This window comes from Amblyomma mixtum, chromosome 1 (assembly GCF_055824585.1).
Source record: "Amblyomma mixtum isolate Tamu chromosome 1, ASM5582458v1, whole genome shotgun sequence".
Lineage (NCBI taxonomy): Eukaryota > Metazoa > Arthropoda > Arachnida > Ixodida > Ixodidae > Amblyomma > Amblyomma mixtum.
Window position 1 is genome coordinate 62,280,507 of NC_143012.1, and position 26,362 is coordinate 62,306,868.

Genomic DNA, 26,362 nt, shown 5'->3' on the forward strand with positions numbered 1-26,362 from the left:
CGTATCACTTCGCAGAGGCTGACACTGTCCTTTCTTTCACCGTAAAATAATATTAAATCTAATAATATTAAATCTGCCCATATGTACAGTCTGCGTCACCCTTAAGTAGAGCTCTGGAGCGGTACAATTACCTCCACAAAACTCGACATCTCATCCTCGTTTCTAGATTTTACAGCCTACAGTTGAGCGCAACTAGGGCCACATAGGCATGCAAACAAGATGGGAGGAGCACTTTGCCTGGAAACAATGGGCTGCTTTCTAATTTAACTTAATATTTCATGCTGCACACTGCTTGGGCGCTCTACGCAAGGGTGACGTATACTGTACATACATGCGTAATTGACCATTACCTACTTTACATTCATATATCCCAGGAAGTCCTCGTACCACTTGGCGCAGTGGTGGGGTGGTTAAATGATGCTCCACTGCCCGGGGAATTGGTTCTTTCAAATAAAGCTACATTTGAGGCTTGTGAGCCTCAGGTTGCTCTTCTCAAGCAACCTTTCACACCCAATCATTAATTTGACTGCTACCTGACACAGTAAGCAGGATGTAATGAAGTGGCAAGATCACGAGACCTAGGTGACAGGTGGGCCATTTACTTTTCTTGAACCGCCGACGACGCCCAGGTTCCCACTGAATGGGGCATTTAACGCTATCTCATTAAGCGACAGATCGGGGTCTGCTGGAGGAGATCTCGGAGCCAACCTCGAGTTCTCTAACTCTCAGCTTGTGGCCTGGATTCAGTATACAGCCACCATCAAGCATGTCGCAGAGTAGGCGACAACTGAGTCCTCCAGTACAAAGGTCCATCAGACCCGTTTAGATCTTCATCTGTGGATTGAAGATCTGTGGTGTTCGCACAGGCATCACTAACAGATAACATGAAAATGCAGCTTGGTTCGCACATAATCTTCGTCAGGTTAACGATAAGACAAAACATTTCTAGAATAAAGCAGTCAACACCGATCTCCTGATCGTCTAGCCGGTGACACGAACAGAATAACTTATGATGGTTCCGACGTAATCTTCATGGAACTGGCTCCTTTCTATCTTTCGGTGCGTGAATAAGATGGCCCGGCCGAAACTGAGCAGCTGTTTTAATCAAAATTACCGTGGCCAATTGAGGAACTTACGTGCCAGTAAAGTGAAAGCTTTGAAATTCTATAACAATTTCATTTAATTTATATTGCAATTGCATTCCAGTTCTCTTCTAATCACATTCTATTTTTTTGTAGTCAGTCGTGCTGTAAGTACTAGTGCTGACTATTACTGGTCAACATTTCGTGTCCTCCCACCTTTGATGACGTCACATCGATTCTACAATTAGTGAGTTCGTAATGACGCCAAATTATAGGCGACGCCGGTTTTTAGTGTTGATTAGCCGCCTAATGCTTCCGCATCAAAAAATACGCGAGTTTTAACGTATCGAAGCGACACATTGGCTTTGCGAAACGCCGTACAGGACGTATGCAGAAGACTTTATTCAATCTGCGTTCTTCTATATGCCGTAAGGCTGCGCAGCACATGAATGCCTTTTGCCTTTCGCCTTCATAGAAACGCTGCCACCGCGGTCGGAGTTGAACCCGTGTCTTAAATCTTAACCCTAGCGCGCCAACCATTGCAACAGGGCAGCTTTTTTTTTTTTAAGCGAATAGAGTGTTGATGATTCTGAGAAAACTTCTCAAACCTATTTCCTTCTCCAGGTGAGAATAAGCAACACTGACAGCTACAACGCGTCCTACATCATGCGCAGTGTGTCCGCCTCCATTGCCCTACGCTAATGGTCGCCAATAACGCGTCTGGTAATCCTATTACAAATCATTTGAGGCAGTTGGTGACGGTTCCAGCCACTGCAGCGACACCACTGGCAGCCGTCAGCAGCTTTGAAAGTGCGACCATATGCGCTGAAGACATGTGGACCACGCAGTATGTGCCCTGCCTGGAAAATGCGTATGTTGCGGACCTTTAGCCTTAGCTTGCATTGCCCTTGTCCTTGACATGCTGAGGCACGCGGCTACTAAGAATTCAAGCAGTGAAGAAGAAGCCCACGTGAGGCGCGTTCTTCTGCGAACGATGCGCACGCGCCTCACGCTTGCGCAGAAGAAGAAAGACACCGAACTTTGCGGACGTCCGATGGCCTCGAAGAAGGAACGCGGCTCTCCCAGCGACACCTCCGAGGCCTCCCTCGCGGAGAGCCCTTCCGTCAGCCCCGCTGTGACGGCGTCTCCTGCTGGGGAGGTCGACAACCATCAGAACTGCAGGAAAGCACCGGTGGATGCGGCTGATTTAAATCCTGGCGGCAATGCAGTGAACGCCACCGTGCGAGAAGGTCCAGGACCCACTGCTGACAAAGGCCCCGTCCAGGGCGTCGAAGACACCGAAGGGCAGACAACCTCGGACGGGGAGAGTAGCGAGGAGAGCCTTCAACAGGATTCGCCGACTGGTGGTCAAGGTAAGTACGGCTCGATTCGAGACTCCTATCGCTTCCTTCAGGCTTGGAGGACTGACTCTCCGGTTAGCAGGAAGAACAGGACGAACTGCATAAGAAACACTGCTCTCCCTGGTGACGTAAACGCCTTTCAAGAGATTTGCACGCAGATGTAACATGGACATGGAGCTCCAAACGTTTACCTTATCCTAACCTTATATCGCAGGTCCCGTGGCCTTATTATAAAGCCTAGCATGCAGCTTAAAGAGCAGTACGCCATGAGCGGTTAGACGCAGTTTGGCCTAAAATGTCGCGTATATCAGGATTAAGTGCCGCATCTAAATACGGAGGAAGCTTGGCTCGAATTCTCCTTCCCTACCATTTATCGCATTTTCTCATGCTGTCCGTGGCGAGAAGGCACACTCCACGCACTTCAATTCTGCTCATGGCCTCTATTGACCCGTCGGGAACCGTCAGTGGCTGTTGTAACCTAATGGCGAGTCGAAGTGCACAGAACAAAAACTTGCCCAAGATGACCGCATTTCAACGCCCATGACTGTCATGGAGAGCAATAAAGTTGTGCGCCGGTAGGAACCAGTGCACCTAAGCACTTCACGCCATCAAAGGAGTCCATATGTGGGCATAAATGACTTCTTTGGTTGGGATCTCAGTGTTGCCACTCGCCGTAGGTATGTACAGTTAAGACGCCCCTTCCATGTAAAGTGTTGTCATGCTTTGTCTAACGTAGGGCAATGGAAGCATTTCGGACGCTACATAGTTACGACAGACACGGGTTGAGAAATGACAAAAAGGATTAGTTACACGGTTAATCACACTCTACCAAATGAAGGTTTATTCCTGATTTGAGAAAAAATGAAAAATGGGGAGGACACTTGATCTACACCTTAAGGGTATGACGGGATAACTTTAATGGGTTAGCGCGCATGTAGGCAGAGTTGGTCATTCGCTACTTCGCTAGCACGCGTCAGCCTCGGATCTGTCCTTACTTGCGAAGCATCGCACGCGTTCTCGTGCTCCGTTAGCCACTCGTAAAATCAGCTCTCTGACTGCGCGACGTATGAAATTCCGCTTGAAAGGGCCGTCTTGTTAACCGCATCCACCGAGCAGTCCATAAATCTTGTCTCATATCGCACGCCGCACCCTTCATTTGGCTTAATCGTTGCGTTGATCTTCCGGCACAGGCCCTGGCGCTTATTCTGGGCTGACAACATGACATTCTCATTTAATTTGTTGACGATTCTAATGAACATATGTGAGATCCCACCAATGTGAGGCAGCGCAACGAACGGTCGCTTCTTTCCTACCTTGGTCGTTCCCTCGCTCCTTTGAGGACGCAGGCTAATCAGTTTTCGGCTGCACACACTGGAAGGCCCCTTAGGAATCCACATTTGCGCAGATTATCTGTCTGCATGATTGAGGTCTCGAAGTCAGAAGCTCGCACCAGTTTTTCAAGCGCCTGTTTTGTGCACAAATTGTGAAGTGTGCGGCAGCTGGTCTGGGCGCAGACACGAGACATTCCAATGTCATAGAGTCATGTATGAAGTCATCACAATGCGATCAATGTGCTTTTAGTTTCACCGATGTTTGTCTCTCCGAAGCCTCTCTTCGTGACCTTGAGGTTAGCAACCTTGGTCTCACAAGCCCCAGCGGTGGCAGAACCTACCATCGCAGAAATGTTGGGAATCGCCTAACCGCTGCACCACTGCGCCAGACGTGGTATGAGAACTCTCAGCGGTCTATGAATGTGAAGTAGAGGATTACTAATTCCTCATATATGGACCTCGTCCCATTGACGCTATCGCTTAAGTCTGATTTCACCGATCTTTGTCTGAACCCTGCTTGGTCTCAAAAACAGAGCCTCGAACTAAAGCCAAAGTGAAAACCGAAGTCAAGCAAATTCGCTTTTGGCCAAACACGCCCAATCGTCCGCCAATATTTACCTCCCGAATCTACCACTGCTTATGTATGTGCTCTTATACCTTCTCTCTTATTACTGAAAAATAATTCTCCACTTAATAGTGTGCGCTTAAAAGTGTGATATGTGTTTTTCCAGTCATTTCTTAACCTATGTTTGTCTTAACTTCTCAGCCCGCGCAAATGCTGCCATTCGCGAATGAACCTGCCCGAACACAAGCAATACTAAGACAGATATCAAGTATTGTGGATGCCATGCAAACGCAGGTTCATCAGGAGATGAATGGAAGCGAGTTCAACCCTACATCGAACTCGACCTCACGAAGACAGCGACCAATCCTGCCCCGTCAGCGACCGAGCAACAACCCGACTCTTCTGAGCGGGCAGTTCCAAGACGATCCGAGAAGGACCACGACAACATCGTCAGCATTCTCGAAAATAATGTTCGCCCGACCGTTCTTGGAACTACGCGCCCTGGGCAGTCGCCACTTCCACCTGGAACTGATGGACGCAGAGTGGACGAAGGGGAAGTCTGGGCCATGCCGCCATCAAAGCGACTCGAATCATGCCACACCGCGACGACGCCTTCGGGGCAACGCAGGCCTGAATTGAAGGTTGGTGTTCTCTGCTTGGTTGAGCTAGTGCACGATTGCAAAGTAGAGTTACAAAATATAGCACAGTTAGACACAAAGAGCCTTCACACCCCAAGCGGCACAGGAAATCGGCCCAATATTGGAAATGTATCGCTTCACTGTGTTCCTGCGTAGTACCAGCGTTTGCCAATACGTTGCCAATATTAGGCCCATTACCTGTGCTGATTACGACGGTACCTTAGGAGGGGCATTAGCAAAACGAGATTCAATGTCTACTGTAAAAAAAATGTGTTAAATGAGCTTAGAAAAACCGGTTCATGTGAGTAAAATATAGAGCTTAGCGCACCACCACAGACACCTACATGTATGTATCTATTCCTCTACGAAGAACATATCGATAGTTCTGCTTTGTAATCAAGAACGAACTCCCGAAAGAAAGTTCAGTTGGCATATCTTCCTTCAGAAGCAGGCCTTTGTCTTTGTGTTCCAAGTGTTCCTCTGATTAATGGTTAGGCTTTGTCTCTGCCTTTATTTGCCCATTGTCCCTCTTTTTTGCGTTTAGGACTAAAGGAACTGCTCAAACTATTCTTCATCTTGTGTAAGAAAAAAAGCTTGCGGAATTTTAATCTATACGTACTATCGCGGACAAAAGTGGTACACTCCACGCGGCGGGAGACGGAGAAACGGAAAACTGCATTGCAACGCCATCTACAGATGGCATCTTTGATCGAGAAAGCCAATGCGTGACCTTTATTATCACCAGGCATGTAGCTTGGCTCGTTTCAATGTTTCTTGCTTTAGCTCGCCAAAATGCCGCAGTTTTCCGTTGCTCCGGCTCCCGCCGCGTGGAGTATACTACTTCTGTCCCCGATAGTACCTTGCTGGAAAGCGGCGAAAGTATTTGCAAGGACTGGCTTTCTTAGAGCATTTTTTTCTTGTGCTTTAATATTTTTTGCAGGTTTACAGAATATCGGTACCACGGTTTGCGGGAGAGAGCAGATGCCTTGCAGGGATGGAATTCGAGCCAAGCGCAACGCGGATGTCAAAACACTGCCGCCCTGCTTCGGGGACGCCGCCAGACGCGACTGCTGTTGAGGCTTCGGGTGCATCGAAAAGACCAATAAACCCCGGAGGTGGACTCCAGCCTCAGAGTCGAGGTTCGCCCCGATCGATCTCAGCGTCTTCGAGTTTGACCTCAGTTGTAGCCGGTGGAAATCGGACGCTATCCATCCCAGAGCGCGACCAGCAACTGCAAGAACTGCAACAGCCACCCGAACCTCCCGAACCTCCCGAACCTCTGGCCACCAGCTCTGGAAGGGACGCGCTCAGTACGGATGTGCAACGGTTCCGCTCGTCTCCAACCTCATCCTCCCCAGAGACATCTCACCGTAGCTCCATTGAAGACACTACGCGCGAACGCGATGAGAACAAGAGGATGGGTCGGCCTTACGGCAGTCTGTCAGGCTCGCAGCATTCGTCCCGATCAGGCATGGGCATTCGTGGCGAGCCCGCAGTGTCGGAAGATGAAAAAGCTTCTCACGTGAAAACGTCCTTATCCGGGAGGTCGTTGTCTTCCTCCTCAATACGGCGCCGTGAGACCCTCGAACCCAGCAGGGCGTCCGAGCTAAGTTACGGGACACACTCGCCTCGACGACCGTCACCGCCCATGTCTGTCGACTCACCCGCGTGGACAGATTGTCGCCGGCAACACCAGTCGCCCAATTTCGGGCCCGCTTGGAAGAATAACCCACGGAAGGTCGTGCCGTCCCGCTCGGTTAGCAGCGAGAGCCACAAGGCATCCTCGCAGGCGTCTCCAATGTGGACCAGACCAGACTCGCCTCTTTACCAGGCTGGGCATCGGCAGAGCATCCATCCGGCGTGCGTGGAGGCATCGCGAAACGTGATGAGCCCGCCGCAGTTCGCGTCGACCACAACGCAGGGCTTCTCCGCCAACAAAGGCGTCAAGGTCTGGTGATCCCGCTGTCAACCCAAGCAGCGCAGATAACGGCACAATACTGGCAACGTATTGGCAAATTCTGGTACTACAAAGGACCAGAGTGAACGCATCCATTTCCAATATTGGGTCTATCACCTGTGTTGCTTGGGAAATGATTACCGATAACTACCCAACGCACTGTTGGTTGCACCGTTAACGTTACCTCACTTCCATCTTCGCGCGAATTTCATCTTAGTGCTTGTAGAGGTGGCTAGTTTACTTTCGCACGGTATACTGATCTCATTTGTGTATTTGTATAATTATGAGAGCTGCTTTGAGGAGGCATTGGTCACAGCTTAGAAGCAACAACACAGTGGCACCTGTATGCACGATATTCGAGCATATAGTGACATGAAGATGGAGCTGCAATAAATTTTTTAGCACCACTGTGAAACAATATAGAAGTTCGACTTTTCACTGAGAAGTCCAGTAAGGAACTAGAACGTTCTTGTCGCGCCGAGTGCGCGCAGGGTTTGCTCAAGAGTATTAGGACGCTGTAAATATAAGACACTGACGTTCTGTATGAAAGGAAGCTGTTGTTGAACCCTCACTGAAAACTGAATAAGCTTCCATTAGGACCTCAGCCATGTGAAACTACATTTTTTACACAGCAATGCATTCAGCGGCTACATTCTGCACTCTTACTGTCCGCTGACTTTTGCTGGTCTGTCCGAAGCGATGCAGGTCAATCCTATCTCTAATTTATAGTGATAGATAGCTAGGAGACCGCACACCACTCCTGGCGATGCGCCACTGCCCTGCGATGGCAGCAACCAGCGTCGCCAGACAGAGGTGAAATCGCTGAATCAAAGGCAGTAGATTGCACAGTACGGTGCGGTGGTTCCTACTCCGAAGCCTCAGACTTGAAACTTAAGGTGGTTATTTTATTAGAGGGGCCTACTTATGACAGTAAATTATGGACAGTGTAGAGCATGCACAGACAGGTCTCCGCCATATCCACCGCACGTGTCCCATTAGGATTATCGCAAACCTATAAGGACAGCTTGGAAGATAACGTTGCGGAAAAGCTCCTCGAAGTTTGCAGGAAAGCCTACCCTACGTGAGCTCTAATATCCGGGTACGAGTATGAAATAGCGTAAGAAAAACCAGCCAGAAAGACTGAGTCAAAGGAGAGACGAGGCACACACAAACACTGGACTATCAACTGTGCTTTATTGAAAAACAGCCAGTCTCCCCGGAAACCTAAGAGTATGCGCAGCTCAACGGCACCGCAAAAACCAGCACAAAAGACCGCGAGCTCGTAAGATAGTCAAGCTGCAGAATCAACGGGACAAGTAACCTAATTCTTTCTGCATCAACGTGATAGACGCCGTGCTAATAGAGTTATCTCCATGATTACTAATGTGAAATGCCGGAGTCAGAGTTATGGTGCTCTCGTAGCCTTTCATTTATACACCGGCCAGTTTGGCCGATGTAAACTTTTTCGCATGTCAGCGGAATCTTATAAATCACCTGTGTCGCACAAGGAGTGAGTGAGTGAAAACTTTATTGTATCATTCAAGGGAGTCGCGGTTGTGAAGTCTCCGTCGTCTTCTCTGGCGCTGGCGACTTGAGGCTTCTCGTCAGCAAGGGTGGGCCCCTATTCCAAGGCTCCACTGAGTCGTGCTGCATCAGTCGCGTGCTGCACTAAGGCCCTTTGGGCCGCGAGCTCGCCGCTGGTGAGCCGACTCTCCCATTGCTCCGCACTCGGGTGTTCGTGTTGGTGGAATGCTTTGTTGCGTTCGCATTCCCACGTGATATGATAAAGTGTAGATGTGGCATCGCACCAAGGGCAGGTGGCTCTGTATTGTGTCGGGAACATCTTATTAAGTATGTGTAGGTAAGGAAAGGAGTTGGTCTGTAATCTGCGCCAGCCGGTCGCTTCCTCCTTTGTTAGGGCTTTGTGTGGTGGTGGATATCTAATTCTAGCTCCCCTATGCAAGTGCAAGGTCTCTGCGTATCTCCCCTCGCAAGCCTGTAGGCGGAGCTCCGGAGCATTTGACTGCCCTGCTCGGAATGCGTTACCTCGAGCTAGGCTGTCTGCCCTTTCGTTCCCCACTATGCCCGCGTGGCCCGGGATCCAGATTAGGTTATGCCTGGGTTTCTCTTCGGCGGAGGTTACCCCGCTGAGTATTTTAAGGGCTGTTCTGCTGATCCTGCCCCTCGTGTAGTTCCTACACGTCTCCTTCGAGTCCGTCAGTATGTTGAGAGATCGGCCCGTTCTGTAGCCTTCTGCTGCCGCCAGCGCAACGGCAATCTCTTCGGCCTCCGCTGTGCCGGCTACCTTTGCCGTGGCACACGTGATCATGTTTCCTTCCTTGTTTACCACTACCGTCGCGGCTACGCGTTCTCTCTCGCGCGGATATACGGCAGCGTCTGTGTATACGGTGTTGTCTAACTGGGCTAGCGTTCTCTCCACGTACTCGGCCCTCGCTTTTCGTCTGTTTTCGGGAAGATTGGGGTCCATGTTTTTCGGCAATGGTCCTACGTTAATGGTTTTCCTAAGGTGGTCCGGTACGCCCGCGTATCTGTCTACCAGTCCGCTCGTGTCCCGACCCAACCTTCTTAGCAGCGCTCGTCCCGTGGGGGTGCCTCTGAGTCTCGTGGTTTGCGTTTCCAGCAGAGCTTCGGCGAGCTCGCTGAAGGTGTTGCTGATGCCTAGCTGGAGCAACTTTTCGTTCGACGTGTACTTGGGTAGGTGCAGAGCAGCACAAGGAACATAGCAGTTTTGATGGCGCGTCGAACAAACAGGTGGTCTAGTTCTGCCACGCGCGGCACGTGAACAAAGGCATGAAAGTTTACAAGGAGCCTTTGTCCTTTGTCCCCGTCTTTTTGGCTGGTTTTTCTTAAGCATGTACCAACTATAACCCAGATTTCAACTCTTATGAAATACCGTCAACACTTCGTGCGATCCCGGAAGCCCCTCTCACAGCGCCAACGATGTCACCGCAGGCGTTCTTCAAGAACCAACCCCCGGCAGCCAGCATCTTGTGCGTGGTGCTCCTGGTAGCTGCGCTCGTCCTGTCCCTCTTCCTGCTGGGGTTCTTCCGCCCCGAGGTCGGAACGCGGCACGGCACCCTTCGCGTGTGCCGCAGCGAGCCGTGCCGGGAGTACGCACGCCGCCTGCGCGCTACGCTGAACACGTCGCTGAGTCCGTGCGAGGGCTTCACCCGCTTCGTGTGCGACGGCTGGCGGCGCCGCAGTCAGCTTTCCGTGCGCGAGGAGGCCTTCCTGGGGGTGCTTCGCGAGCTGTCCTCCCTGCTGGGCTCGGTGCCCGTGCCGACCACGGGCCAGACTTCGGTGCAGAGGGCGGCCGCCTTCTACCGCAGCTGCGACGACGTGCTTCAGGGCAGGAGCGACGAGCTGCACAAGGTGAGCTGCACGCGTTGGCTTGGCCACTGGCTGCCATTGCCCGCGATGCGCAGCCAACGGCGAGGTCCGGTCGGCAACCATCCAACGGCCGGGTCGTTTCCCACAGACGCTTGAATGTCGCGGGCATATCTGAGTAACCAATAACAGAGGACGACACGGACGCGTAAAGGTTATTTTAAAATGGACAGCTTATGCAGTAATTCATTATTACAGCGCAAAGACGGCACAGAACAAGAAGGGGACACAACAGCGCTGTTGTGTCCCCTTCTTGTTCTGTGCCGTCTTTGCGCTGTAATAATGAATGTAGGTAACCAACTCGCCCAAAATGTTGTATTATGGAGCTTATGCAGTTATGCACTGGCAGACCAGCTGGGTGTAGTGCGATGGAGCTCCGCAGAAATACAAGCCATTGGCTGCTCTTCCTTTTCGAGTGGAATACTCCGAATATGTCCTGAAATGTTCAGAAGCGCGCTCCTCTCCCCCGTGATGCTGAGTACACATGCCCCTTTTTTGCTTTTATATTTGTCAGAGTTCTGTGACAGAAATTTGACGCTGCATTTACTACGCCCCAGCAGCACAACTGATTGGTCAATGTATAGAGGACGGAGTAAACCCATCTGTCCCCAATATTGGGCTAATCATGTGGTTTGGTTTGGTTTGGTTTATGGGGTTTAACGTCCCAAAGCGACTCAGGCTGAGGGATGCCGTAGTGAAGGGCTCCGGAGATTTCAACCACCTGGGGTTCTTTAAAACGCACGGACATCGCACACCACACGGACGTCTAGCATATCGCCTCCATCGAAGTTCGGTGGCCACGGCACCGGGAACGAACCCGCGTGTTTCGGGTCAGCGCCATAACAACTGAGCCAGCGCCAGTATATGTGCCGCTCGGGAGGACTCCTTCATAGCCTGAGTCAATTCGGGACGTCAAATACCTATACCATATTCTTGGAAATATTTTACCTTTCCCCGAGGCTTTTAATTTTTCGCTCAAGATTTTGCAGCAATAAAAGTTTGGATATGCGACACCATTCGCGCTTTCCAAAACACACTCCTGCGGGTGATCTCTCCCGCCCTCACGGTGATCACAGGTCAAACGAGTGCTGTTGGACGCGGGCATCGTGTGGCCTCTCCTGCCCAATGACTCCAACAGGGTGGACCTTCTTCGCACGTGGTTTCACGCGTCCATTAGGCTGCACTGGAGCCCCCTTCTCCACGTTGTGCTGCAACGCGCCCCCAACGTCACCACGGTCGTACTTGAGCCGCTGAGTGATTTTGAGCGCATCGTCCGAAAGCAGAAGGTCTTGGAGGGCACTGAACATGAAGCGAAGATCTACTTTGAGGAGCTCAGGTGAGCAATCGGTCGACCGCGCACGCTCTCCTTCGTTTTCGACCGTGGTCATCCCACGCGCCCGACCTGTACGTATGTTAATTTGCAAATAGAATACTTGTATATAGTACCTCTCTACCCCTTATCCTCTCTGGCTGTCCCCTTACCTCTTTCATTTCATCTCTCCAGTCTGCCTGCTATACCTCTATTTCCGTTGCCCCAGCTCAGGTGTTTCCCGTAGCGATGGCAGATGCCGGGGCTAGCAAAAATCTTTTCCTTCGTCTTATTATTATTTTTTTAGTAAACCACCCCCAGGCCGCCGCGGTGGCTCAGTGGTTATGGTGCTCTGCTGCTGAGCCAAATGACGCGGGTTCGATCCTGGCCGCGGCGGCTGGAATTTCTTTGGAGGAGAAATTCTAGAGGCCCGTGTACTGTGCGATGTCAGTGCACGCTAAAGAGCCCCAGGTGGTCGAAATTTCCGGAGCCCTTCACTACGGCGTCTCTCATAGCCTGAGTCGCTTTGGGACGTTAAACCCCATAAACCAACCAACCAACCAAACCACCCCCAGCAGCACAGCTTATCTGCCCAATGTTATAAATTTATTGAGAAAGGCGGGTCCTGCAAAGGGCCAGAGTGAAACCATCCATTTCCAATATTGGGGCGATTCCATGTGCTGCTTGGTAGTTACTACTACTACCCCAGAAACCGTTGCCAACGGAAGCACTTTTGGCGCGCCTGACGGTAGCACATTCACCCCGCAGGCGGGAGTTTGGAGGGAACCGTGAATACGGGGACGGTGAGAGGGACAACACCACCGTGAGCTTCGCGATCACCAAGCAGCTCACCAGAAGCTTCCTGGCTCCTCTGCGACGTGCCTTCGAGGACGCACGTCATGCTCCCGCCGGCCTCGACGCAGCCTTCATGTTTGGAAAGGTGCCGGGACTGGACCGGCAGCGCTGGCTCCAGGAGCTCGAGCCGTACGTGGGAACCTCGGGGCGCGACGTCGTCTTCGTGTCGGAGAAGCCAGGCTTCGTGCGCGAGTTCCTAGATCTGTGGAGTCGCTACGGGGAGGACCAGATGCACCTCGTCTTCTCCTGGTGCGTCGTGCAGACGGCGGCGCTGTTCGCTAACCAGAAGCTACTATTCAACTTCTACACCCGGTGAGGGGACGCGGAGTGGTCGAGTGCGATTCGATGGTCATCAGGTTCAGAGCCGCCGAACGTCTCTCCCCCGAACTTCCTTTGAAGTCCCAGACTCTGTCGAGACTCCTGTACCGGATCCGCTTACGACTTATGCGTACATCACAGCCTATCTGCGCCTCAGTAGGCAGACGTTCCCACAGACCACCAAAGGCCTGGTTCGGTAGAACTTAGGAAGGACACGTGAGAAGGCTGCAAACGTGGTCAATTCTAAGCCCCGCGATTCTAAAACACACCGACTCGACTTTTTCGGGGTACTGTAAGTTCTGTGACGCGTGGGTAGACGCATATTATATGGTATGGGCCTGCCAGAAAAATCTGGGAATAAAGAGGATAAATCAGCCAACTAAAGAGGGCTGGGAGGCGACCCCGTCCGCCTGCTTGGACCTGGAGTACCAGAGGGCTCTGATTCAAAGAGCGCGGGCAGCGGCTACAGCCAATGGTGTGCCGGGATAAAGACTACCGTGCACCCAGGCAAGGGAGCGGTGAAACCCTCCACTCTCCCCTTAAACACACCCCAGTACATCCAATAAAGTTTTACCGCCACCGCGTTCATTCCGACTAAAACTAAAGCGTGATGGTAAGCTAGCTAAGCTCACGCTTCGCAGCCTTTTCACGAAAATAAATAGTGTTATAGAAGTTCATTCTGGATAAGTTGAGCCTGATGTGATCACCTTCGAATCGCGTCAGACTCTACCGCACTGCCTGGGGACCTATTTGAAGTGACATTGCACACTATACCGCAACTTAAAAAAAAAGCAAGTTTTTCGCATTCCGAGGCATAATTGAATTCTTGAAAAAAATTATCGAGTGAGTCAAGGAGACTGAGTGAATTCTTGAATCAAATGGAGTTTGTTCACATGATAAGAAGTCAAAATTATTTCAGCTCGACGGGGCTTTGTGTCCCTTAGAGATTTCGATACCGAGGCCAGCAAATGATTTCCACTAACAGCAAAAACGAAAGTGGCTAAACGCCGTCTAAGAGCGATCGGAATTTAATTTGGGTTTACATGTAATGCAACAATTCAATTTAAGGGATGCAACACAGCAGTGATCGTTTCGTTTTTGTTATAAATGACTGCATGAACATTGCTAATAATTTTGACCTAGTCAGCTAAACCATGGTAATGCGAGCGATGGTACCTTCCTGACAAGACTGGTGTCTTCGAACAAAATGACAACTCAAACTATGCTCAGTAATGACTGTGCACAGATTGAGATGCTTGACGGCAAGAAATGAGTAACCATCATCATCATCATCATCATCATCATCAGCCTGACTACGCCCACTGCAGGGCAAAGGCCTCTTCCATGTCTCTCCAATTAACCCTGTCCTTGGCCAGCTGTGGCCACCGCATCTTTGCATAAGCTCATCCACCCACCTAACCTTCTGCCGCCCCCTGCTACGCTTGCCTTCTATCGGAACCCACTCCGTTACCCTTAAGGACCAGCGCTTATCTCGCCTTCGCATTACACGCCGCGCCAAAGCCCATCGGAATGGAAACTTCACGCCGCTAGGTCTGAGGCTTTCCGCCCACCTCTTTTTCACGTTTTGTTAAATTTAGTGGACAACCACTACATTTCGGCGTGATCTTCGCGCAGGGAACTGAGAGCCGAACTGTACCACGGCGCCATGTGCCTCAGCAAGGCGTACCTGCTGAGCGGCAGCGAGGTCTTCCGCGATTACTACGACCAGGTCCTATCCGGCCAGGCCAAGCACTACGCGCAGGATCTGGTCGCCGACATCCGCGGGACCTTTGCAACCCGTCTGGAGCAGTGGCCACACTCGGACGCCCATCGCAAGGTCGTCAAAGAGTGGAACAGCACTGACGTCGTCCTTGGGTACTTCGACCCGCGCTCCGACCAGCGGTCGCTCAAGGTTGGAGGAGAGACAGTTGAAAGGCGTTTATTAGCTTTAAGCGTTTTCAAGCTAATGGTATAGGTTCAGTGAACCTCCGGGAGTACGTTGTAAAGATTGACGTTGGATTCTACGCAACAGAAGCTGAGAAGGCTTGTGCAGAGTAGCGATAATTAGCATGGCCATTTTTTCTGGAGCTTATATCTTCTGATTTCAGTTTTTAGTAACGACTCATAATTAGTTTTTCACTGCTTGAATGTGCTGCTCTCGCCTTTAACTGGAGCATACCTTCATATGTTAGTGTGGCGGGCGGGTGCTTTTTTGTTAACCCCCTTGCGGACTTGGACGTGCCAGGCTCGTCACACGCCGACCGTCATTTGTGGATCATGACAAATCCAGCTTGTCGCGTTGTTTTCTGACCCTGTGTCCGGTTTTAAGGCGAGTATAGCTGGTCCAAAGAACCTTTTGATTTTCCGAAAAAAGAGCGGCACGATTAATAAACGGCCATTTTAGTAGCACTTTCAAAAAACAGTGTCTGTTAGGGAAGGGCCCAAGGCAGGCAACTTGTTGCTTCCCACGTGTGGCAGCCCTTACGGTGGGAACATGACAAAGGATACCTCCTCCTGGTTTCGTAGAATGCTGCGCTTCTCAATTGTGTCTTCTGTTATTGCGGCGCTTCTGGATAGTCTAGTACCGCTGGCTTGCAATGCGACATGCATGGGGCGAAGTATACTATAATGCCTCCCGTTGTCAGAGTAGTGTTGTCACCAACAACTCCGCCTGAAGGGGGGAACGTTCACAGGACTACTTTCGAACCTTCCTCTTTACTCTCTGACGCTGAAACTCCTTTAGCCCAAAAGTCTCACTTATTGTGTGTTTCCCGTAAATTATGTCGCATTCCACGTTCCTCTGTGGCAGGAAGGAAACAGAGTGCCAGTAAAACTAAGGGAATATAACCGATGGTCTCTTAGGGTCAGGTGGCGAAAATTGTAGATACGGCAGTTAGCGCACGGAGAGGCAAGGAGGCGGGTGGGCGGATCAGATGAGGAATTTTCTGGTATAAATTGGCCGGCAATGAATCTATTGCCTAATGACTATGATTCTTCTTCATATTCCTGCGTAAACTAACGCGAGGAAACACTGCTTGGAATATTTTTCTCGCCTTCGAGGACTATTTATGAAATAATACCAAAATGGCGCCCATCCCTCTTTCGCCATCCAGCCGAAGCCAACCGAGCGCAGCTTTCCTGACATGAACGCTTCGCTCGTGGACAACTGGCAGGCGGTCAACATGGACCATGTGGACGCTAACGACCGCACAGCCTCGGCGCAAATCGAGTTCGCCCAGTGGTTCGCACTTCTTCCCGGCCGCGACGTGGCGCTGTTGCCGTACGCGTTCTCCTTTCCCTGGGTTGACGAGAGCGCCACGCCAGCCATGAATCACGGAGGCCTCGGATACCGTGCCGCCTCGGCGCTCAGCCAACTGTTCACCGACAGGTATCCGTCTTTGAAGCTATAAAACTTAGGCTGGGGCTAGCTGGTGCATGCTATCATTACGGTGAACGATGATCGCGAATACCACACCAACCATGAAGAAGCGAGAAACGCAAAGAAAGGCGCTACCTGTCTTTGTGTTTCTCTTCTTTCTGGTTTTTGTCCAGATTTGCGCTCATCGTTCACTACAAGAATGTCTTTGAAGCAACTATGTAGAAAAACGTGTTCAACATGTTTCTCGAATTGAAAGCTTGCGCTGTTGTGCGTACCACACCATACCATACAAGTTTCATATGCCTGTCGACCACGTTCTTCACATTGTGAGGCCAAAATGCGGCCCTTTCATTACAGTCTGTATTTAGGTGCTCTGTTTAAGTAACGAGTCCTGTTAAAAGGGCCAGGCCTTAGGGTTACTCTCATCGAAGTGTAAAGGCACAGTCCATGAGAACTCCTTCAACACAGCCCAGCATGTCTGTTCGACGCCTGACATGCTATAACTCAGTTTCTTCCCTACATGCGCTCCCGACGCATCATTTCTTCGCAGCTACATCGCTTCGCCTGAAGCCTTGGCCTCCATCCAGAGGGCGCTGGAGTGCGCCGCGAACGGGAGCAGTGCACGCGGCGACGACAGCGCCGTCCTGCGGCAGCTTGACGGCGCTCTGGCCCTCGAAGTGTCGCTTCAAGCGTACTTACGACGCAGCGCCGCCTTGGAGAGCTACGACGAACTTCTGGAAGGGTTCGAGGGCTACGGTGGCGCCGCGCTGTTGTTCATCGCAGCGTGCTACTCAGCCTGCCTGGGCAGCGAGAACATGTCGCCTTCGGCCGGCGGCGACGAGTGCGACGACATTTTCCGAAACGTCGAAGGGTTCTCCGACGCCTTCAGCTGCGCGCCCGGCAGCGTAATGAACCCTTTCGTCAAGTGTGGCATCTTGATGTGAAATCATGCGTATCGCTGCATATTTCACCTGACTCACTCCGCTTCTTTAAAAAAGTGACCAATAGGATGAATTTTAAGTGCCCATTTCCTAATTCGGATTCATGATATTTGCGAGTTATACTGCACAAAACTCCATAACGCATTCTTCGTTTGAAAACTATACAGTCGGCATGAAAGAGCCCAAGAACTGAAGTTTTCTTTACTACGTTGGTACGGTTAATAGTTTTTTTATTTATTGCCTCACATCGAATCTTTTTTGTATTATTGCTTCTACAAACTTCAAGTTCCTATAGTTTATATTTGTTGCGGGAAGCCCATGTTTTAACGGTTGTTGCTTTCCGCATATCATTACGTGTCTTGTTCACTGCCCAGACGAAACCAAGTGTGTTGCACGAACATTCAACGATCTGCTGAGAAATACGCCTCAACTGTCGCGCTCGGTGCCATATCTATGCGCTCGAGAAAATCGCCGGGAGCGAGAATGTCTAGCGACAACGCGTAAACGTTTTGTTTACACGTTCTTGCTCCTTTACGAAGGGATGAACTATATATTGAATATTGACTAGCGGCTGACTGGCTGTCAAAGCGGGGAACGAATGCGACATACGTTGTGGCTTTTTCTTCATCTTGTATGTACAGTTTTCCTATATTTCTGCGTGTATGCGAGTGGTCATGTGGACGCAGTCACGACAGAATGAGACATCGATACTTTGTAACCTTGGAGCATCATGCAGTGTTGTTATCGCCACGGATGTGACGCGATGACTATTGTACTGAGTACACATGCAGGGACTGTTCACGACCGATGAATATTAGAAGGAACTCTTTCATCACTGGTTTTATTTCATATTTATGCTGAACGTCGGCATCATTATGTGCACTTTAGCTCTCGGTGTCCAAAAATTAGCCGTGCTCTCGTTATTTCAGCGGCTCTTCTCAGAAAACATAAGATACACAGTATGAACACAGTATTGTGTATTTCATCGCGTTACTTGCCTGCACCAAATGAATTTCCCAGTTGTGCTCGCCCTCCGTACACAATACAGCCAACAAACTCGCCCAATAGCGAAAGTGGTCGGGTAGAGTTTTTTTCAGGATCTCAAACCATTTCAGCCAGTGGCAGCACAGTTAACCACTTTTGCCGGTAAAAGGAGGTGAATGCTGCTCCAAGGCGAATTACAATAATGCAATGACACACCAAAACAAGCGCAAGCATACTGCGAATTCATGCATGTGCTAAGCATGCGTAAAGTACTGACTGCTTGCTGCTGTCGCACGGCACTTTTCTGTATATTAAGGCGAAAGCCTTTAATGGCTCACACTGTCGTCCGTTAACAAAGCGTGTCACACGCGTTTAACTCGGGAACTAAAAAGGATAGAAGGAAACGAATGGCCGCTTCAGATAGACGAGGAAAAAATGAACCTAGAAGCAAAGTTTGATGTCTGTAGATTGATTAATTATAGACAAAAATGTCGAAATTGCGTCGAAATAGCGCGGACGTCGATATAGCCACGGGAACGGTGTGACGTCACATTCACCGGAAGTCGTCACGGCATAGTGAAAATTGTTACATTGGTCGGTAAAACGTCGTATTTGTGTCAAATTAGAAGGAAAATTTTGTAATTAAGTGTAATTAACACAAGATCCCCGAAAGATGTATAATTTGGGTATCGATGCAGCCACAGGAACGGTGGGACGTCACATCCACCGGAAGTAGTCACGGCATAGTGTCATCGGCTTTCGCCTCTCAACACTTTAGTTGCCAAAGTGTCCTCGCAATTTTCTTTTATGTATAAAGTGGTGGAAGGTGTGGATGTGATTCGGCTGAAAAAATCAAGGAAGGCGTGTTACTCCGTGCTTGTTTTGTGGCCGAGCGGTCTCGGGCAGGTTCATTGGGTCAACGCGACGTCAGTAGTGAGAGTGCATTCAATCAGGCTGATGGCAAATTAGCATGCAATACGCCTGTACGCAAAGTATTTTCGCTCACAAGTAACGCACTACTTTTCGATCGCGGATGGATCCGACAGCGTTATTCAAGAGCCTTCGACAGCGTTATTCACAAGGTTATTCAGAGGATTTGTAGGGCATACTGACCACATTGGATGTAGAAGATGGAGTAATCAGTATTTTTTAAAAAATCTATAAAAGGAACAAACTGCTTATAAAATGGGGAAGAAAATGTATCAAAGCTGTTAGAGATACAGCGGGGGCTTACGCAAGGATGTCCTCTGTCACCTTTGTGGTTCATGTTGTACCTACACGTGCTAGAGACCAAACTAGAGAAGAGCGGACTAGACTTCAATCTTTCTTTTTTCAAGCAAGGCGGATTAATTAAACAGTCATCACCGGGACTTACGTATACGCGGATGATATAGTGCTAACGGCTGACAAGAAGAGAGATTTGCAGAAGTTGATATTTGCGGTACAGAGGGAGACGGATTAGGTTCCAAGTTTAGTCAGGAAAAATCTGCAGTCGTGGCTGTCAATAGCCGGAACTTCTTCTGATGTCTGGCTATTGACAGCCACGACTGCAGATTTTTCCTGACTAAACTTGGAACCTAATCCGTCTCCCTCTGTACCGCAAATATCAACTTCTGCAAATCTCTCTTCTTGTCAGCCGTTAGCACTATATCATCCGCGTATACGTAAGTCCCTACTACATCTATCTGAGGCCAGAAGAAGTCTCACACGGCGGTGGAAAAGGCAAAAACATAACCGCAAGCTCAAGATCAAGATCGCAAAATTAAGCTTGCAAGCAGAAGAGTATGCACGATCCCTGGCCAAAAACAACTGGTTGGCCAAATGCGACTCCATGAAAGGCACCCTCAGCACCAAGGCGGCGTGGAGTCTTCTTAGATGTTTGATAGAGCCCTGTAAGTCTCGCCGGGATCAGCAACGTAATCTCAAGAGAGCCCTACACGGCTTCGCGGGCACGGACCAGCAGCTAGTTGCAGCCCTCGTGAGCAAGTACCTCTGTACAGTGAAAGACAACGAGCCAGTACGGAATTATGAGGGTATGGACAATCCGGACCTGGACAGAGAGTTCGAAGTCGAGGAAATACAGGCGGCGCTTATGGCCATGAGGCGGGGCACGGCTCCAGGGAACGACAGGGTGACGGTGGGATTGCTTGTCAATCTCAATCAGCAAGCGCTTGAACATCTCACGCAGTACATCAACGAATGCTGGAAAAGTGGACAGTTACCCAAGGCATGGAAGACGGCTGATGTCAGCTTTATTCCCAAGCCTGGAAAGGAGGTGAACATCAATAACCTCAGGCCCATCTCGCTTACGTCGTGCGCCGGGAAACTGATGGAGAAGGCGGTACACATGCGACTTTCTACGTATATAGAAGACCACAATATTATACCTCACACAATGTTTGGGTTTAGGGCACACTTGTCAACCCAGGACGTGTTACTGCAGCTGAAGATGGAGGTTATCGATCCCCCGCGCAAACGAAACAGTAGGGCCATACTAGCATTAGATCTGAAGGGGGCTTTCGACAACGTGAAGCATTCCAAGATTCTGGACAATCTACAGGGTACTCACTGCGGAAAGCGTACCTTTGATTACATCAAGGCTTTCTTGCAAGATAGGCAAGCGCACATCAGGATTGGCGACACGAGGTCCGAGGCGATACCCATGGGCACCAGGGGGACGCCTCAGGGAGCAGTCCTTTCTCCACTGCTCTTCAACGTTGCCCTCATGCATCTGCCGGAACAACTTAATGCCATAAGGGGAATCCGCCACGCCCTATACGCGGATGACATAACCATATGGACAACGGAGGGAAACATGGGACAGATGGAGGAGGCCCTCCAAGAGGCTGCCAGTACGGTTGAAAAGTATGCTGAAGAATGCGGACTGCGCTGTTCCCCGGACAAGTCGGAGCTCCTCGTCCTGCGAGGGAAGGGGGATAGTGCATCGCTGGAAATCTCGGTCCATGATACACCTATTCCCGAGGTGGAAACAATACGGATTTTGGGGCTGCTCATTAACAACAAGGGTGTGAACGCAGCAGCGATCACCAAGCTCCGAACGGTGTGCGAACAAGTCATCCGTGTGATATCTCGGATCACAAGCAAGAAAAACGGCATGCAAGAACAGGATACCCTTAGACTAATACAGGCCTTTGTCATCTGCAGGATAGTGTACGTGGCCCCGTACCTTCGTTTGAGGAAGACCGATCTAAACCACCTGGACGTTATCATTCGAACGGCTTACAAGAAGGCACTCGGCCTACCCATGAAAGCATCTACGGAGCGTCTACTAAAACTAGGGGTACACAACACGGCTGATGAATTGATTAGCGCCCATCTTACAAGCCAGGTAGTGCGACTGGCCACAACTACGACCGGCCGCAGGGTCTTAGAAGATTTAAATATTAGCTTTCCGCAGCAAGTGGCTGGGAGACAAGATATACCTAAAGAGTGGAAGAGCAAATTCCTTACGCTTCCGCTTCCCAAAAACATGCACCCGGAGCACCATCATGCTAGACGAGTGGCGAGGAGCAAGAAGATGAACGAGTGCTATTCAACAAAAGAAGGAGCCTTCTTCGTGGACGCTGCGGGTCCTGTACAAGGAATATCAACAATCTCAGTGGTGCACCAAATGCAAGTCGTGGACGGGCTTTCAGTTCGTAACGGGGATGCACAGGCTATGGAGGAAGTAGCGATAGCCCTTGCCGCAACGCACTCAGAATCTAAATACATAGTTACAGATTCCCAGGCGGCTTATAGAAACTATATGCGTGGCAGAATCACGCCGCTAGCCTGCAAAATTCTTAGTCAATGTAGGACTTCAGCTGAACAGAAGGAATTAATATGGGTACCAGGTCACCAGGGAGTTCAAGGAAACGAGCACGCACACGCTTCGGCCCGAGCTTTTCTTCCCCGGCATCCTTCTACGTCCTCCCTTCCTGAATCTGGCTCCCCCTCTCCGCTAACGGCATATTCAGAAATATTGCAACATTTGCGCCTTGAAAGGCAGACACTCCCGAGGCCCGCTAAGGGTCTCAGTAAATAAGAGGAATGTCACCTTCGCAGGCTACAAACTATGTCTTTCAATAACCCAGCTACGCTTCACGCCATTGAGCCCGAGTCCTTTTCGGCACAGTGCAAATTTTGTGGCCAGAAGGCAAACTTGTACCACATGGTATGGGCTTGTCAGAAAAATGACAGCATTGAGATCATAAATCAGCCAACGCGGGAGGGCTGGGAGGCGGCCCTGTCCAGCTCGGACCTCGAGGAACAACGAGCCCTCGTCGCCAGAGCACGGGCAGCGGCTTTCACCAACGGCGTCCCGGACTAGGGACCCGATCAGCCTTCCCTTCAACTAAGGCTTTAATAAACGTTTTCATCATCATCATCAGTCGTGGCATTTAATGATGAGGGCGGCGAGCATAGAACACGGGAGATAACGCTAGAGGTAGCGGATAAGTATCTTGAGGTGTGGATAAATCGAGGTGCTGAGTATATGACACAGTATGAAAAAAAAAATCGGGGGGGGGGGGCACTTTGACTGTCTAAAGTGCGTAGAGGCGAAAGCGTTTTCCGCACCACTTTGCCTCTGTGGCACTGGTGACGTCACCACTGGATGACGACACACATAATTAATGGATAATTACTAAGTAATGATAAATTACTAATGGCTAATTACTGATCAATGACTAAATACCAATTAACTGCTAATGAATGACGCTTAAGCTTGGCCTTTAGGAGTGGAACGCGACAGCGTGTTTTAGCGCTGCCATGGAGTCCATGGAACGCCACCATTCGTTCGGCGCGATGCCTTGCCCTTTGAACGCAACGCTTTTTAAGGAAAGGAAATCGCAGTAGTTCCCTGTCATCTCAGTGGACACCTGAACAGCACCTATAGGAAAGGAAGAAATGGGAGTGAAAGACCATAATGAAGAAAATGAAAATTGTATTTGAGGAAAGGAGATTACGCAGTAACTGTCTCAGATATCTCGATGGACACCCGTCATCTAGGCGCTAGATGTAACACTGGACGAACGGGAGAATGAGACATTAAAGCCTTTCGCCTAAGTTGAAGCTAGAAGGAATGCAGCTGTCATGAAAAAAATAAGCTTGACTTGGTTTGGTTCATTTGGGTTTAACGTCCCGAAGCAACTCAGGCTATGAGGGACGCCGTAGTGAAGGACTCCGGAAATTTCGAGCACCTGGGGTTCTTTAACGTGCACTGACATCGCACAGCACACGGGCCTCTAGAATTTCGCCCGCCGCGGCCGGAATCGAACCCGCGTCTTTCGGGTCAGCAGCCGAGCGCCTTACGGCCTGGGACAGTGGATTCCTTAGTCGCGCTTTATGGTGGTGGAAAACGTTTATTTTGCTCTATTTTACAATATTTTTTTGTGGCTTAAGAAGGAGTCTTCCATCTTATCATCAGGGTCGGTTCCCCTAGTCCAGGGCTCCGCTGAGGGTAGCTGCCTTGCGTGCACGCCTTACTAGTCCTTGTTGGACTTTCAGGATGTCGCTGTATAGCATCCTCTCCCACTGTTCCGCACTCGGGTTTTCTATTATGGGTAGCTCGTCTATTTTCTGGCAAGCCCATGTGGTATGGTATAGAGTTGCTTTGTCTCCACGTCCCTGAAACCGATGAAAAGTGGCAGCTTCGAAAGCAAAGGAAAGGCGCATAACTGGCCCCCTGGGACAGTGGACAACTCAGTCGTGCTTTAAATTACGTGGCGGTAGTGACAGATGTGCGTTGCATGCGTTGGCATTGAAAACGCTGTGACAGAAACGCGGCACTGAAGCCATAGACCTCCACTACGGCACCTCTTTCTCTCGTTCTTCTTTCACTACCACCTTTCTCCCTTCCCTTACTGCGCGGTTCAGGAGTCCACCGAGATATGCGAGACAGATACTGCGGTTTCCTTTGCTCAAAAACCAATTTACTGAAGCCATAGGCTGTCGGATGATGATGATGATGAAAACTTTATTTTGAACAAGGGAGTTTTGGACACGTCGGTCCTTGGGCCCCCGCACGGCCCCACTGCACTCAAACGTTCATGTCCCGGAGGCTCATGACGCTGGCAGCCCGGCATGTGGCTGTCGGCGTTCATTGTGTTCATTGGCGTTGACAGCGTTTTACACTCCGGTGATTTTAAGGAAAGGAAGTCGCATAACTGGCTCCCTTGGTCAGTGGACGCCTGAATCGCGCTTATAGGTACGTGGGGTGACGAAAGAGAGAGAGAGAGAGAGATGTGGGCTCCGGCTCATGCAGACGGCCCCTGGGCGCCGCCTGCTAAACCGCTTACACCTCCAACACGACTGCACTCCAAAGGAGGCGGAGCGTATCCCAGTACTGTGGCTCCATATGCTCTGGGTCTCCCCGCTCCCCCGTAACATGGACACCGACATGCACGAAAACAGACGACAAGCGCGGGCTCGGGCTCTTGAGAGACAACGCGGCTCCCGACCCGGTGTATATTATGTAGACGTAGCAGGGCCATCGCCCACGGGATTTTACTCGGCCGCTGTCGTTCACCAGGAAATGCACGTTGATGGACTCTCTTTTCGAGCCCCGAATTCAATGCGAGCCGAGGAAGTAGCGATAGCGCTTGCTGCTGCCCACGCCAATTCGAGAATCATCATTACGGACACCCGAAAAGCATGTGATCATTACTTGGCAGGGGAGATCTCCCCCTTAGCTGCTTGCATTCTAAGACGGACTGCCACTGATCCAACACCGAAAAGAATCATTTGGGCTCCTCGCCATCAGGGCTTACGAGGTAATGAGGCCGCTGACGCGGCTGCCCGAGCGCTTATTCACCGGGCCCCTCATCCCAGCTCTTCTGGCTCGGAGACTAACCAGCCGCTGCTGCGATTCAGGGAAATAACGCATTATAGCGACAACCACCGCCTTTTCCCGGCCACTGCAAAGGGGCTAAGTAAGACGGAGGAGCGAACTTTAAGGCGCCTGCAGACAGGTACTCTACTCTGTCCTGCAATCTTAAAGCATTACGATCCTAACACGGATGGGCGATGCCCGCACTGAGGGGAGACCTGTGATATCTTCCACATGGTGTGGGCATGTACTCAAAATCCCCACCTCCCCCTTCCCCTACCCCTTCCAGAGAGGCATGGGAGACTGCCCTCCTCAACTGCTCCTCGCTTGAGTCCCAAAGGGCTCTGGTGAAACGGGCGAGAGACGGGGCATTGTCATGCGGTGTCCCGGACTAGGGACGCCGACCATGTAGCGGGGCCACTCTGTGGCTCCCAAACTCTATTTCAGCAATTAGTTTTCACCACCACCACCATGCGTTAGCGCTGACAACGCTGTGGCCGACACGCGGCACTGCTGCAATAGGCCGCAGCGTTCATTGGGTGAGCAAACTCGCGATCAACCGTTAACTGCCACCTGCTATAGGGTGACAGGATGGGTGCGCTGCCTATCCAGTGTGTGGAACGCACTCAACCTTACAGACGCCAAGTTGCTCGATACGCCATAGCTTACGCTCTCCAACCAGGATCAGCAGTAGTTGAACCGCACCTAATTTTTTTTAATACGTGGGATTGAGGAGAGACCTGGAGCAGCCGCCGCGGTGGCTCCGTGGTTATGGTGCTCAGCTGCTGACCCGAAAGACGCGGGTTCAATCCCGGCCGCGGGGGTCGAATTTCGATGGAGGCGAAATTCTAGAGGCCCGTGTTCTGTGCGATGTCAGTGCACGTTAATGAACCCCAGGTGGTCGAAATTTCCGGAGCCCTTCACTACGGCGTCTCTCATAGCTTGAGTCGCTTTGGGACGTTAAACCCCATAGCATAGACCAAACCAAAGCTTTTTTTTTTTTTTGAAGCCAGCTCCCCACTGCTCCCTCCCCCCTCTAATTGGCCGTTGTCGCGGCGCGCTTGCGCATGCGCAGCAGGCATTGCAGCAGACGACGCCGCTGTGCCCGGCGTTACTATTGGCTGCGCCGTCGGCCAAACACTCCCAGCAGCCCTTGCGAAATCGCGTGTTTTCCGGAACACTTTCTGGCTCCATGTTGGAAATCAACGTTCTGGCACCGGTCTGCGTCCAACATTTTTGTTTACGCTGGTCACTGCTCTAGCTCTGTGTTTATTGTCGCCTCCTAAGTGCACTCCTCGACTCGACGATCTCAATTTTGTTCATCGGTTCCGTAAAGCTGCAAATTCTCGAGAGCTGCTTTGACTTTGGAGGGGCCACCCTGGCGTGACAAAAGCCAGACCGACCA

General features: G+C 50.7%; 1 protein-coding gene across 1 annotated transcript; it reads left to right on the forward strand.

Annotated features, from left to right (window-relative positions):
* The first annotated feature begins 2,076 nt into the window (after positions 1 to 2,076).
* On the forward strand, positions 2,077 to 17,147 carry LOC149366470 (uncharacterized). Its single transcript, XM_089570950.1, has 9 exons — positions 2,077 to 2,455; positions 4,634 to 4,980; positions 5,918 to 6,925; positions 9,908 to 10,327; positions 11,419 to 11,678; positions 12,420 to 12,818; positions 14,460 to 14,736; positions 15,938 to 16,212; positions 16,754 to 17,147. Exons 1-9 carry the CDS (start codon positions 2,077 to 2,079, stop codon positions 17,145 to 17,147), a joined length of 3,759 nt encoding a protein of 1,252 aa, XP_089427076.1.
* The last annotated feature ends 9,215 nt before the right edge of the window (positions 17,148 to 26,362 follow it).